Here is a 14,475-nt window from a genome sequence, read left to right as displayed (position 1 = left end):
CAGTTGGTCTTCATCTAGCGGGTGCTTTCAGTCCTGCAGGGATTGACCTTGATGCAGTTACTGGGCATCTTATCCATGAGGAAGAGAATGAGTTAAGTCTTGTTGGTGTAGGAGAGAACTTTGATGTCATGAGGGAGAATTATGCTGACTAGAGGGATTATGTATGCATTGAAGAGAATCTGGCTCAGGGAGGATCATAGCAGAACTCTGGAGATGAGGTCACTGGCATCAGAGTTGTATGATGTTAGCCTGACTGACCAGGTTCTTCCAGTCGGGAAGAAGCAGGTTCATCGTGGTGCATGTCATTGCATTCTGATGCCGTGTGGGATGAGGATTGGGTGGAAGACTGTGTCAAACACTGCATACAGGTCCAGAAGGATGAGGGCCGCCATGTCATCTCCATCTAGAGTTGTGTAAATGTCATCCATGGCGGCAATGAGGGCGTTTTCTATACTGTGGTTGGGTCTGAAACCAGACTGAGTGGTGTCGAGCAGTTGTTGGTTGCTGAGGCATTCGGTGAATGGTCTATTTTTCTAAGACTTTGGCTTGGAATGGTAGCAGGGAGATCGGTCTGTAGTTGGAAAACATCGAAGGATCAGCGGAGGATTCTTCAGCAATGGGAGGACAGTTGCATATTTCCAAGCAGAGGGTAAGGTCACATAAGATGTGAAGGCATTCAGAATGGGTGTGAGCATGGGGCGTATGAGTTCGAGTCTTATGGAGTAGGCAGTGGTCTGATGAGGCACTCCAGTGGATGTACTTCATGGTGGAAGCGGTTTCTTTTGGGGTGACGACAGACCATGTGGTTAGCATAAACTCTTTGGGTACGATTGGGAGACATTTGGTGAGGCCTGTAGGGTCCGTTGGTGGGTTTAATTTGTTATGGTCGAACCCTTCGCCCAGTTCCACACTGTTCACAGCAATCAACTTCTTACTGTATTTTTAAAAAATATATTGAAATTCACTGAAAGAAACGCAAAGGTTAATGGGGCATTATAGTTAGGATATGTAATTATATCTTACTTTACATAAACCAAACCTTAGAAATTCACTGAAAAAAGCATGGGGTTAAAGGGACGTTCTAGTTAGGTGAAAATGTTAGTTAAAACATGACGTTTTACAATGATGGGGGAGATATTCTTGTTGTGACGCAAGGCATTGCATTCTGTGAGGTAGTACCAGAGGCTTACACATCAGACCCGCTATGGCAGGGCAGACTTCTGCACCACACAGCACATCTTGAGTGATTCGTGAAATGGGATAGGATAGATATAACAAGCCTAGAGTATGTTTGGCAACTGGACCATCTATGCACCTTCTAAGATCTCCGATTACAATTATCTCAGACTTAATTCAATAAATATTTACAACTCAGATACACACTATCCAGTCACAGCATCCAGTCGACAGATCTCTCTGTAAGCATTACTCTTGAAACCAAGCTCCTTATTGGCCATACTGAGAAAGACGGTGTATCTCAAATGTATTGCATACTCATGAACAATGCCCCTGGCTGCCTCCTGGACTTAAGGCAGAAATGGTGGAGCTGAACATGAAAACACTGGTATAAATTAAGCATCATCCGGAGCAATGATGTCAGTTCTTGGTATTTTATCCTTGACCCATCAAGGAGCAAAGAGGAAGCGAGAGAGTAACAGCCATATCTGAAGGAAACACATAGTAATAGATTCCCTACCTTAGACTTAACCCCAGGCTTCAGACTGGATCCGGAAGGTTCTCGTCAGCAGTACCCCTGCGCGTCGGTGTAGGAGAGTGGGGTTTGCAATCCTATGGTCACCCCAGATTTTTTGCTTTTTGCTTCACTGGTTTACGACTTTCCCTGGCTGTGGGCCTGCTAATCAGACCCACAGCCTAGCTGTTCTCTCTCTAAATTGACATCCATGTACCTTAGGTGCATTTACCAATTGGTACTGGGCCACCTTATCAGTCCCTGTACAGTGTACCTTAGGTACCCAGGGCATAGGTGTACCCAGGGCCTACCAGGGGCTGAAGCATGTATTATGCCACCGCTGGCTGGCCATCTAAACAGACACAACTGGCTGCACGACAGCTGGGGCAAGGTGGTGTAATCACCCTTTGCTGTAGATATAGTATACCTATATCTAACCTTAAAATGGACACATATACTCCTATCAGTCACTCCTATGGCGGGCCTTATCAATCCTGAAGGCAGAGTGCTTGGAATTATGTGAGATGGTGCTCTGGCATGAGCTGAGCCCGTCTGCAGCTTGCGGAACCAAGTCCTAATAGCTGTTCCATGATAACGCTATACCATATACTCTTAAGTGCATTATCAACCTCGCGGTTAAATGCTAACTCTGGTATAATATTATCAAAACATGTCGAGTAAGGTGTCATACGAATTGGAATACTACCCCCGCGCCAATTCTGGCGACGGGGGTAGCATTCCACTCTTCTAGAGGGACACGACATGTATGTAACTGAGAACCCCGGTTAAAGTTAACTCGAGCCTTGGCATCACAAAATGGATGCTGCCACCACAGACACAAGTCTGACCTCCTGCTCCTGGGAGTCCTTCCAGCGAGGGAGGCGTGGACAAAGGGTTTCCTGCCTTGGGAGGTGCTAGCACCACCCCAGACAGGAGTTTGTGTATTGGGTAGGACAGGCCTGAAAGGAATGAGACATGCCTGGGGCACACAAGGTGTCCTGTGCATACACCGGTTCAAACCAGTTGCTGGGGCATCCCTGCCCCAGCTCTGGCGCGAAACCGGACAAAGGATAGGGGGTGTAGCCACCCCCCTTCCTGGTCCCACCCAGGGGAGGGACCTAGTCAGTAGTGCAGCCCCCTTTAGGAGAATAAAGGTAGGAGCTGGTCCCATTCCAGATTAGATTATCCTGAACAACTTTACAAGAAGAAACTCTGGACTTCGACGTTCTGCTCCCCAGAAGACTGAAGAATCTCCCTTGTGGGCAAGGAGTGTCCACCCTGCAACTGCATGCACCATCAAGCGTCCAGCGGCTTCACTTTGTCGTCTTCCCTCGAGGATCCAGACTTCAGAGCTCGACAAGAACCGGATTCCCAGACCTCTCCGACCTCAACTCACATCTGCAGCACAGCTGAGATCCGTGGGTGCGACGAGACACGTGGGACCGGCCATCTTGACAGAAACTGCACTTCGCTTCCAGCACGACTCCCGAGGTAAACTCGACCAAGTGCTTTGGGGATTGAGAAGCCCCAGCCCGAGCAGCTCCTGCACCGAAGATCAGCCCTCCAGCATCCACGAGATCTGCGTGGGGCCCTTCTGCCTGTTTGCTGCTCGACGCGTTGTCTGGTCACTTGCCGGCTGGGTAGTGGCCTCCTAGACGACGAACCTTGAAATCTTCACTGCTGGTCTGGTTGCTCCAGACTGGCCCTTGCTCCCTTCCAAAAGAGGAGCACCCCGGACCGTCCTGGTCCACTCCAGACGCCGTTTCCACTCATCGCGGGGGTTGCCTTTGCCAAGGCCTGTTGACTCCAAATCGGGATCCGACACCGCCGACAGCGAGAGCCTGTGTGGGACAGCTCGTGCCTCCATCCTGGTCGTCGAAGACACCTCCTGGTCCACGTGGCTGCAGAGACAAGCGTCCACTCTTCACCTGATCGCGACAACAGCACCTGGTTCCTTCCTGGTTCCACACCGGTCACTGGCTAGTGACTTTGATCACTGTCCCCTCTGCTTTCAGGTCCTCTTCTTCCTCGATCCACCCGTGGATCGCACCGGACATCTTCCTCCTGGACGCCTGCAGCATCTTTTCCTCCAGGCTCCATAGACTTCAACGCAGAAACCCGACACGACTTCGCACCTATGCACCCTCAGCCCGTGGGTGAGGTAACAAGAGCATTTCGGTGCTCACGGGTAGCTTGACTCTCCTAGTGTCCAGATTCACAGTCGTTTTAGTCCTAACCAGTCAGGATTGTCCGTACTCACCTTTTTCTTGAACTGTACTGTCCATAGACGTTGTTACGCATCTCGCGTGTGAGTTCACACTCTGCACACGCGTCCCGTGGGCCTCCTATTACTTACCTGAGGTTAGGATAGTGTAGTCCCAGCGAACCTACAGCCTCTGGACAGCTCCATTCCTTCTATCGTTCTACTTATACCATTTACTTAGTATATGGTTTGCCGTGCCCCTAGGGCACCATTGTAATTTTGTGCAACTTATCGTATTTTTCCTAAGAGATTGTCATGTGCTTAGCCCTCTGATCTCATAAAGAGTTCAGAGGTGTTTGTTATTAATAAATATATTGTTTATTTTCATAACAACCTGTGTGGTGTCCTTTCATCTGGTATTCAAGGGGTTATATGTGGTAAAACAGCTGGCTTCACATGCCAAAAGAGTTTAGCCTAAGACTGCTTTGTCCATGCTACCATTAGGATAGCTGGTCTATAAGGTTGACTTACAACCAATCACCATAAGGGTTGTTTGGACTGATACAAGGTGATCACTAGAACTAGTGAGCATCATATATCAGGCCAACTTCTCACAGTCGGAAGGTGGCGTCATGCGGCTCCACGTCCTTCGTTGGCGTTTTGGTTGCTGAGATGATGTCGCAGCAGCTACTTAGGCGCCACCTCCAGCGCTTACGTCAGTTCTTTCTTTTTCCGCACCGGCAAGCGCAGTTCCGGAGAGAGTAGTACCCCAAGTCAATTTTTGACTGTGTGTTTGAGGCTTTTGTCACGATTTTTTTGAGTCAATCAACTCCTTGTGTCGTAGGGATGCCCGGGTTCCAGTCTTGTGGAAACTGTCATCGAATGATGTCGGTGACGGACCCGCACCGCGTGTGTCTCTACTGCGTGTGGCGCGACCACAACCCCAAGTTGTGCCCCAATTGCCGGGTCATGGCACCGAAGACTTTGTGGGAGCGGTCCCGAAAGTTGCTGGAAGTCCGGCAGTCGGCTCCGCGCCGCTCAAGGTCCTGGTCCTGTGGGAGGTCGAGGAACCGGTCGCGGAGCCATCACCATCGTTCTTATGGATCGAAGTCTTCGCACTCGGGGTCAGGTAAGGCAAAGCACAAGAAGTCAAAGAAGTGTCATCACTCGACATCTTCCCCTCGCCTGATGCGCAACTTGGCTGAGGGTGCGGGTGGTGCATCCCCCGGGGCTCCGGCGGAGACTACGTTGTCGGCCTACCCGCCCTTCCCGGGTCCGTCGGCTACTCCGGCCCAGCTTCAGGACTTTTTGTCAGCCAAGGCCCACCGCGTCGTTCCGTCAGGCTCAGACGGCGCACCTTCGGGCCCTGCCGGGCGGACTGGGGGTCCTCGCTCTTCATTGTCGGTGGCTCCTGCTTCCTTGTCAGATCCGGCTCGGTGCCGCAGGGCCCCCAAGGATCCAGGCCTGGATCCTGGTCGACGCCGGTTGACCTAGTTAAACCTCCATCGACGTCGACCCCACCGGCACCATCTACGACGTCTCCCGTGGCACCGGATGACGTCGCCCCCGGTTTCAGCCCCGACATGGACACGGAGCAGGAATAGCGTCCCTCGACTTTGCGCTCCACTGCCACCGAAATCATCTGCGGCGTACCCCAGGGCTCTTCTCTCAGCCCGACGCTGTTCAACATCTACATGGCACCCCTCGCCCACGTCGCCCGACAGCACGACCTCAACATCATCTCCTACGCCACCCAGCTAATCATCTCCCTCACCAAAGACTCTCACACCGGTAAGACCAACCTCCACGAAGGAATGAAGGCCATGGCCGAATGGATGAGGAACAGCCGACTGAAGCTGAACTTGGACAAGACAGGGCTCCTCATCCTCGGCTCCACCCCTTCAGCCTGGGACAACTCCTGGTGGCCGACAACTCTAGGAACAGCCCCGACACCCTCTGACCACGCACGCAACCTAGTTGTCATCCTCAACTCTACCCTCTCCATGACTAAGCAGGTCAATGCCGTCTACTCATCCTGCTTCAACACCCTCAGACTGCTCCGCAGGATCTTCAAGTGGATCCCCACCGAGACAAGAAGAACTGTCACCCAGGCCCTTGTCACCAACAGGCTGGACTACGGAAACGCCCTCTACGCAGGAACGTCGGCCAAGCTCCTGAAGCGACTGCAACGCATCCAGAACGCGTAAGCGCGTCTGATCCTCGACATCCCTAGCCGCAGCCACGTCACCCCACCTGAGAGACCTGCACTGGCTCTCCGTCAACAAGAGGATAACCTTCAAACTCCTCATCCACGCACACAAAGCTCCCCACCAACCTACGACAGACCCGAGACCTACTGGCCTTCAGAAGACTCCTCAAGACCTGGCTCTTCGATCACTAGCAGCAGCACAGCCCCCCATTCCCAGCGCCTTGAGACCCTCACAGGTATGTAGTGCGCTTTATAAGTGTTGTGATTGATTGATTGATTGATTCAAATGGGGCCTTTCTACCCCTATGTCAAGCCTCCTTATTCTCGACCTGTACATCAGCCTGAGGAGGACTGGGAGGGGTCTAAGGACCCTCTCACAGCTCAGTGTGAGTATGACCTGGACTGGGCAGAGGAACTAGGGGATGCCAGCGGTCTTGGCACCTCTCCTGACCTTGGCATGCTCACTCCTCCTTGGAGGGGGGTGCAAGTTATGCAGTGGTGTTGTGTAGGGCGGCGGAGGCCCTCAACCTCCACCTCCCTACCGTGGCCGTCAGGACTAACCTACTGACAGAAATGCTTCAGACTGCGGCTACCTCTGCGAAGCTACTGCTGCCTTTCAATGAGACACTTTCTGACGTTCTTTTGGGCACCTGGTCCAGGCCCAACACAGGGGCTCCTGTGGATAGCAACGTGGCACGACTCCATCACACGGCCCTGGGCGACCAAATTTTCCTCTCCCAACACCCCACCCCTGAGAGCTTGGATGTCCAAGCCTCAACGTCCCAGAGTGCATTCCCTACCGAACCTCAGGACAGGGAATCCAAGAGACTGAAACAATTTGGGAAGACGATTTTCTCTTTGGCCAGGTCTGGGCTGTGGTCTGTGTACACCACATACCTCTTGGGCCATTACACCCACTCTGTGTGGGATACGGTGGCGCAAGTGCTGCCTCAGTGTCCGGAGGAGGCACGGACAGTGCTCTCGAAGGCTATTGCTGAGGAATACTTGCTTCTTGGGGGATGTCCAGAACACCTTGATGGACATGCCCATTGATGGCATTTGCCTTTTTGGCAACTAGGCAGATAGCGCGTTGGAGCGTTTTAAGGACTAACGGGCTACGGCTAAGTCCTTGGGCCTGTCGGCCACTCTCCCTCCTCAGCCTTCTGCTTTTCGATCCTTTTGTGGCCACGGAAGGGGCGCCCCAGCACGTTCACTTCAAAGCAACAGGCCGCAGCAGAGGCGGTTCAGGGTGCCAGCGGGCGGGTCAGTCCACTTCCACCCCGGCCATTACTGCCCCAAAACCTTCCTAGTCCAGCCTTTCAGGCCCATCAAACGCCAGTTGGCAGCAGGATTCGCCATCACCTCCCCCACTGGCGCCCCATCACTTCGGACAGGTGGGTTATAGACATAGTCCGAAGGGGCTACTCCCTCCCCTTCGAGACTACCCCTCCAGCCATTCCACCCCAGTACCATCGCATGTCAGTGTATCACTTGGCACTTCTTTAACAGCAAGTCGCGGCCCTCTTGGTCAAGGGGGCCATCGAGCGCGTTTCTGCGCCAGAAGTAAGACGTGGTTGTTATTCCCTCTACTTTCTGGTGCCTAAGAAGGACAAGGGCCTGCGTCCTATCTTGGACCTCAGGGATTTCAGTTGCTGCCTCCAGAGGAGTTCAAGATGCTAACTCTGGTTCAGGTCTTGTCTGCTCTCGACCCTGGAGACTGGATGGTAGCGTTGGACTTGCAGGACGCTTATTTCCACATTCCTGTCCTGCCGGCCCACTGGTGTTACCTGCGGTTCACGGTAGGCCACAAGCATTTTCAGTTTACCGTGCTCCCCTTTGGCCTTACCAGCACCCCTCGGGTGTTCACCAAAGTGATAGCGGTGGTGGCAGCTCATTTGAGGTTTCAGTCTTCCCCTATCTCGATGACTAGCTGTTGAAGGCAGGCTCGCCTCAGGCTGTCGTTTCCCACCTCCAGACTACGGCCGACCTCCTGCATTTGCTGGGGTTCTTCATCAATGTGCCGAAGTCGCACCTGATTCCCTCTCAGAAGCTCCTCTTGATCGGAGCGGTTCTGGACACAACGCAGTTTCGGTCCCATCCTCCCGAACGGCGAGTCCAGTATAATCAGGCTATGATTCCGATCTTTCGGCCTCTATTCTGGGTTTCTGTCAGGATGACCCAGAGGCTGCTGGGCCTCATGGCCTCCTGCATCCTGCTGGTCACTCATGCCAAACAGCAGTTGCAGTGGTGGCTCATGAACCGACATTGGGTCCAGGGTAGATCCCTCTCCCTTCCCCAACCGGAGAAAACAGTGGTGACGGACGTGTCTCTCCTGGGATGAGGGGGCCACATGGGAGAGGCAGAAATCAGAGGCCCCTGGTCTCCGGCAGAGTCCAAGCTCCATATCAACCTTCTGGAGCTTCAGGCGATCTGACTTGCACTGAAGGCATTCCTTCCCTCTGTCAAAGGGAAAGTGGTGCAGGTGTTCACAGACAACACCACCGCCATGTGGTACTGCAACAAACAGGGCGGGGTGGAGTCATGGACCCTATGTCAAGAGGCTCTGCACCTCTGAACATGGCTGAAACAGCAGGGCATTTCCCTGGTGGTTCAAAACCTGGCCGGTTCACTGAACGCAAGGGCAGACAAACTCAGCCGCAGGTGCATGATGAATCACGAATGGTGTCTTCACTCTGACGTGGCGCAAGGTCTCTTTCAACAGTGGGGAGAGCCTTGGTTAGATCTATTCGCCACCGAAGAGAACGCGCAATGTCAGCAGTTCTTTTCCATTTCCGAGGCGGCACTCGCTAGGCGACGCTTTTAGTCGCAAGTGGAGTTGTGCTCTGTTGTACGCCTTTCCGCCTATACCACTTCTACCCAGAGTGCTGAAGAAGATCAGGCGCGACCTGGCTCAAGTCATGCTTGTGGCTCCGGACTGAGCTCGAAGAGTATGGTATCACGAGCTACTCAGTACGACAATCGAATCCCCGATCCGACTGCCTCTTCGGGAGGATCTTCTGTCACAGCAGCAGGGGACGGTCCTCCACTGAACCTGTCCAGCCTCCACCTCTTTGCTTGGAGAATGAGCGGCAGCAGTTGATTCCTTTTGACTTGCCTCCTGAAGTCTGTGATGTCATTCTGGCAGCCATACGTCCCTCCACTAAGTTGGTATAGGCCTGCAGGTGGAACAAATGTGTGGCATGGTGCACAGCAAAGGCTGTGGATCCCCTATTAAGCCCCTCTTTCAGAAATTCTTCTGTTTCTTCTTTCCTTGGCCCAGCAGGGCTCTGCTCTGTGCACTTTCAAGGGCTACCTTTCTGCTATATCGGCCTTTCTCAGGCTCCCTGATCAGCCCTCTCTTTTCAACTCCTCTGTTGTAAATAGATTTCTCAAAGGCATTACTCATCTTTTCCCTCCTATTCCTTTCGTAATGCCACAGTCGGACTTGAATCTAGTTCTTACATATCTAATATGCAGTCCCTTTGAACCTCTGCACAATTGTCCACTTCGTCTGCTGTGCTTGAAGACTGCTTTCCTGGTTGCCATCACCTCTGCCAGGAGAGTGAGTGAACTCCAGGCTCTTTCTTGTAAGCCCCCTTTTCTTTCTGTCCATCTGGACAAGGTTGTGCTCAGGACACGTCCATCCTTTCTGCCAAAGGTTGTCACTGCCTTTCACATCGGGCAGACAATCACTTTGCCCACCTTCTTGCCGCCTCCCCGTCCTTCTAAAGAGGAAAAGAGGCTCCACCGGCTGGACCCAAAATGTGCGCTCTCGTTTTACTTGAACCGCACACAAAAGTTTCGGGTGGATGACTAGCTGTTTATTGGCTACATCGGTGCCAAAAAAGGTCGTGCCGTACACTCGCGGACTATCTACCGATGGGTCGTCTTGTGTATTAAAGCCTGTTATACTCTGGCTAAAAAGGAAGCTCTGTTGGGGCTGCGCACCCATTGCACCAGGGTGACTGCAGCCACTACAGCATTGGGACGTGGTGTGCCCCTGCAAAACATCTGTCGGGCAGCTACGTGGGCCTCGCTGCACACTTGTACTAGGCACTACTGCCTGGACAGCCAAGTCCGGAGAGACGGCTTCTTTGACCATTCTGTTCTCCGAGACTTCCTGGTGTGATCTTGGATCTCAGACCAACCACCGGGGTTGGTATTGCTGGGATATCTATTCTAAGGTAAGGAATCTAACACTAACGTGTTTCTTTCAGATGAACAAGTTACTTACCTTTGGTAACGATATATCTCTAAGAAACGTTAGTAGTGATAGATTCCTTACCGCCCCACCCATCCTCCCCGTTCTGCTAACTGGTTTCTAGGGTTACGGTCATCCCTTTCAGGGCCCTAGTTTCAAAGCACCAGTGGTCAGTATCTTGCATGGTGCTGCGTTCCTGGTGCGGAAAGTCGTGTACAGAACGGACGTCAGCACATGTGGGCGGCGTCTAAGTAGCTGCCGCAACATAATCTCGGGAACCACGATGCCAACGAAGGACGCGGAGCCGCACCCCACCACCGTCCGACGCACAGGGGTACTGCTGGCGAAACATTTACGGATCCATTCTGACGCTTGGGGGTAATTCTAAGGTAATGTCTCTTACAGATATATCGTTACCGCAGGTAAGTAACTTGTTCGACAGTTACAGTTGATTACATTATTACCTTGGGATCTTAATAGTCATGGCACTAATTCACAGGCAAGGAGGTAGGATGTTCAGAAATCTGTGGTAAAATATATATCCACCAGAAATAGAGTTACTGAAGTTAAGTAACTTTATCTTATGACAGATGTATCTTCCCGCTGAAGGGAAATGTTTTTTTTTTATCAGTCTGAAGCCTGGCAGCATAATTCATAAAGTGAGAAATTTGGACACACCGAAGAACAAAAATATATTTCCAGTACAAAGTGTTAGCTTCCACCTTCATCATGTAGTACAAGATGATTTGCACAGATTACACTGCTGAATTTTCAAAAAGCATCATGATTGAAGATTCCATTTGGAATGTGGAATCAATGCAATTCCATAGTCTTTGTAGTTACCCAGGGAATCGCTTATTGGGAATACCAACAGCAGAAACAACAGAAACCGAACTCCATTTGTGGTTGACTATAATCCATCAGCTCCCAACTACAGAAATATAATGCAAAATACATTTCCCTTACGGCCCACCTATGAAAAATTGCAAAAGGATTTTCCAAAACCGCAAGTCATTGTTTACTGCAGAGTTCCTAATTTATGATCTCTGATTGTAAGAGATGAACTCAAGGAAGCTGTAACTAATTCAGGGGTTCATTGCTGTGACTCTAAAAGCTGCTTCATATGTGAATACATAGCTTTTACTGACATCATCAGTAACTAGTTCTGGTACGAGAAGGACCTATGGAATAAGACAGCATCTTAAATGTCGCCAGGGCTCGATTTTCTATTTATTCCACCACTCGTGCAGTGTTACTGGATAGTCTATGCATTACGGCGTTAGCCTTCCACAGGACCATATATTTATATATCAGAAGGCTCGTTTCTGTGCCCTAACAGAGTGGGTGCTTTACCTGTGAGCCCCTGATTACCTACTACTACACATACATACATACATACATACCAGTTCGAAACTAGGAAGAAGCTGGCACACCAGTAGTGATTATTCCTAATGCTTATTTATTGTGATTTAATTTTGCCTATTGTTGTGAACCCATGTCGCCTGAACACAGCCTTTCTCATAACAAGATCATAAACAAGGTGATTATTTAGTGCAATTACACTATATTAATGAAAAATGTACTCCCATTATCTACACAAATCTGTGAATAGCTTTACAGATTAAAGAAACAATCATATCTGTTTAAGTACTGAGTAATTATATGTCAAACAACGTAATTCAGAGAGGGACAGTTCTTTCACAATGCTACAAAATTATGCAAATTATAAATGTGCAAGAAGTTCCTCATCCATGTTTAATACTGAAGGTTGCCAATTTTCTAGCTGCAGTATAGTATATATTTAGATTCAAGTTTGTTGATAAACAGGGCTCTTCTTCTTTTGTCTACTAGCTATCGCTTAAGTGTTAAGCTGCTTAGTTCCATTTTTTATAGCTGAATGACTTTCGAGAGACACACTAGGACAGAAACAGTATAGCTAGACATACATGTAATCACTTTAGATATCCTTTGGTCAGATTTTCTGTGAGGTAGCACATAGGATTTGCATAGTATGTCACAGTATATCACAAGTAGGAACTGCATGTTCATAAGAAATCCATGTGTTTTGCTTCTTACAGGCTAATTACTAACATGTCCTTAATTAACTTAGTTTTCAGTGCATTTATGGGACCTAAGGATGCCATGTTGTTTTTGAATGATCCTGAACATTTGGGACAACTCTCTGCTATATGTCATTATCAGCCTGTTCTCATTCCCAATTTTTATATTTTTTAATCTTACCAAATACTATTTTTGCTCTTGTTTTCAAATCTGCTTTCCTATTAACTATTTCTAACACATAGTTTGAATAACTTTGGTTCTTAAAACATCCATCCATAACTCTCTTTACAACTAGGGGGCCTGGCTGGGGCAGCATCAAGAATTACTGGAGCAATGGCAAAAGGAGTAGCAGCCATAACTATGGATGAAGAGTACCAGCAAAAGAGAAGGGAAGCCATGAACAAACAGCCGAGCGGCTTCAAGGAGGGAATTACTCGTGGGGGAAAAGGCTTAGTATCCGTAAGAACAATTGCTTGATCAGTACTAATGTTCTGTGTCCAGGAGTGGTAAATGTAACTTCATTAATCTGCAGTTTTCTTAATTCCCCAAAATGAATACTTTGTGAAGGATAGTTCAAAATGTGAAGCGGTTACATATTGCCTTAAAATTCAAACATCATAATCCTTATTTCTTCTCAGTAAATGTCATGGTAAGTTACTTTGTCCCTGGTACAAAAGCACTTTTTATGAATGGCAGACTTGTAATGGAACTTTAGTTTGCAGATTTTCCTTATTGCCCAAGCCAGGACAATGGAATATTTATCAAATGAGTAGAATATTATTCCTTGGATAATCGACAACATTATCATTATTAAAGCACTGGCGTTCAAATGGCTTCCCCAAACACCAGATGTACCATCACTCAGGCCTTGATCACCAGCCAGTTAGACTACGCAATGCATTCCAAGTAGAGACTCCAGACCAAACAGCACTCCTCCGGCCAGATTTATCCTCGACATACCCAGATGGACCTGCACCACCGCCAGCTCAGAAAACTCCCTGGCTCCCTATGCAGAAGAGATGTCAATTCAAGCTCATGATCCACGCTTATAAAGGATTGCTCCCCTTCGGCCTTAACAGTGCCCCTCTGGTGTTCACCAAGGTGATGGCAGTGGTTGCAGCTCAACTGCGCAGGTTAGGGGTGTCTGTCTTCCCCACCTCGACGACTGACTGTTGAAGGCATCCTCCTGCCAGGCTGCATTCTCCCGCCTTCAGACTACAGCAAACCTCCTGCATAGCTGGGGTTCTCTATAAATGTGCCGAAGTCACACCTCACTCCTTCTCGGATGCTCCCTTTCATCGGTAATGTTCTGGAGATAGTGCCGTTTCTGGCCTATCCTCCTGATCAGCAAGTCCACATATTCAGGTAATGAATCCGATGTTTCAGCCTCTATCCTAGATTTTGGTGAGACTCACTCTGAGGCTGTTGGACCTCTGAGCCTCCTACATCTTGTTGGTAAAGCATGCCCGGTGGCGTATGCAGGCTCTGTAGTGGGACTTGAAGTTCCAGTGGGCACAGCATTGTGGAAATCTCACCGAAATGGTCCATATTTTGGAAGGAACTGCGAGAGATCTGCAGTGGTAGTTGACGAACCGTGATTGGGTCAACGGCAGACCCCTCTCCCTTCCCCAACCAGATCTCACAGTCGTGACAGATGTGTCACTTCTGGAATAGGTCAGCCATCTGGGAGAGGTGGAGATCAGGGGACACTGGTCTCCAGTGGAGTCAGGACTCCACATCAATTTGTTAGAGCTTTGAGCTATTCGATTGGCCTTGAAAGCATTTCTTCCCTCTGTCAAGGTCAGGTTAGTGCAGGTGTTCACGGGCATCACCACTGCCATTTGTTACTGCAACAAGCAGAGCTAGGTGGTGTCATGGACCCTTTGTTGAGAGGCCCTGCGTCTCTGGACATGGCTGAGCAACAGCAGAGCATAACCCTGGTGGTTCAACACCTGGCAGGTTCTCTGAACAGGAGGGCGGACGAACTCAGCCCTCAATGCCTAGCAGATAACGAATGGCGTCTCCAGTTGGAGGTGGCACAGGGTCTCTTTCAGCAGTAGGAAGAACCTTGGTTAGATTAGCCGCCTTCGCAGAGAACGTGCACTGTCAGC

General features: G+C 49.9%; 1 protein-coding gene across 2 annotated transcripts in view; it reads left to right on the top strand.

Moving 5' to 3' along the window:
• The window catches only part of VPS13A (vacuolar protein sorting 13 homolog A), a 2,196,319-nt gene that overhangs the window by 1,840,065 nt on the left and 341,779 nt on the right, over positions 1–14,475 (top strand). For both annotated transcript variants that reach the window (XM_078675860.1, XM_078675861.1), the window contains exon 65: positions 12,660–12,823. In XM_078675860.1, the coding sequence (XP_078531986.1) occupies positions 12,660–12,823 (164 nt within the window). The remainder of the gene's footprint in view (positions 1–12,659; positions 12,824–14,475) is intronic.

Source organism: Lissotriton helveticus, chromosome 2_1 (genome assembly GCF_964261635.1).
Source record: "Lissotriton helveticus chromosome 2_1, aLisHel1.1, whole genome shotgun sequence".
NCBI lineage: Eukaryota > Metazoa > Chordata > Amphibia > Caudata > Salamandridae > Lissotriton > Lissotriton helveticus.
The sequence above is the reverse complement of the archived record's forward strand: the minus strand, read 5'-3'. Positions and strand labels throughout refer to the sequence as shown.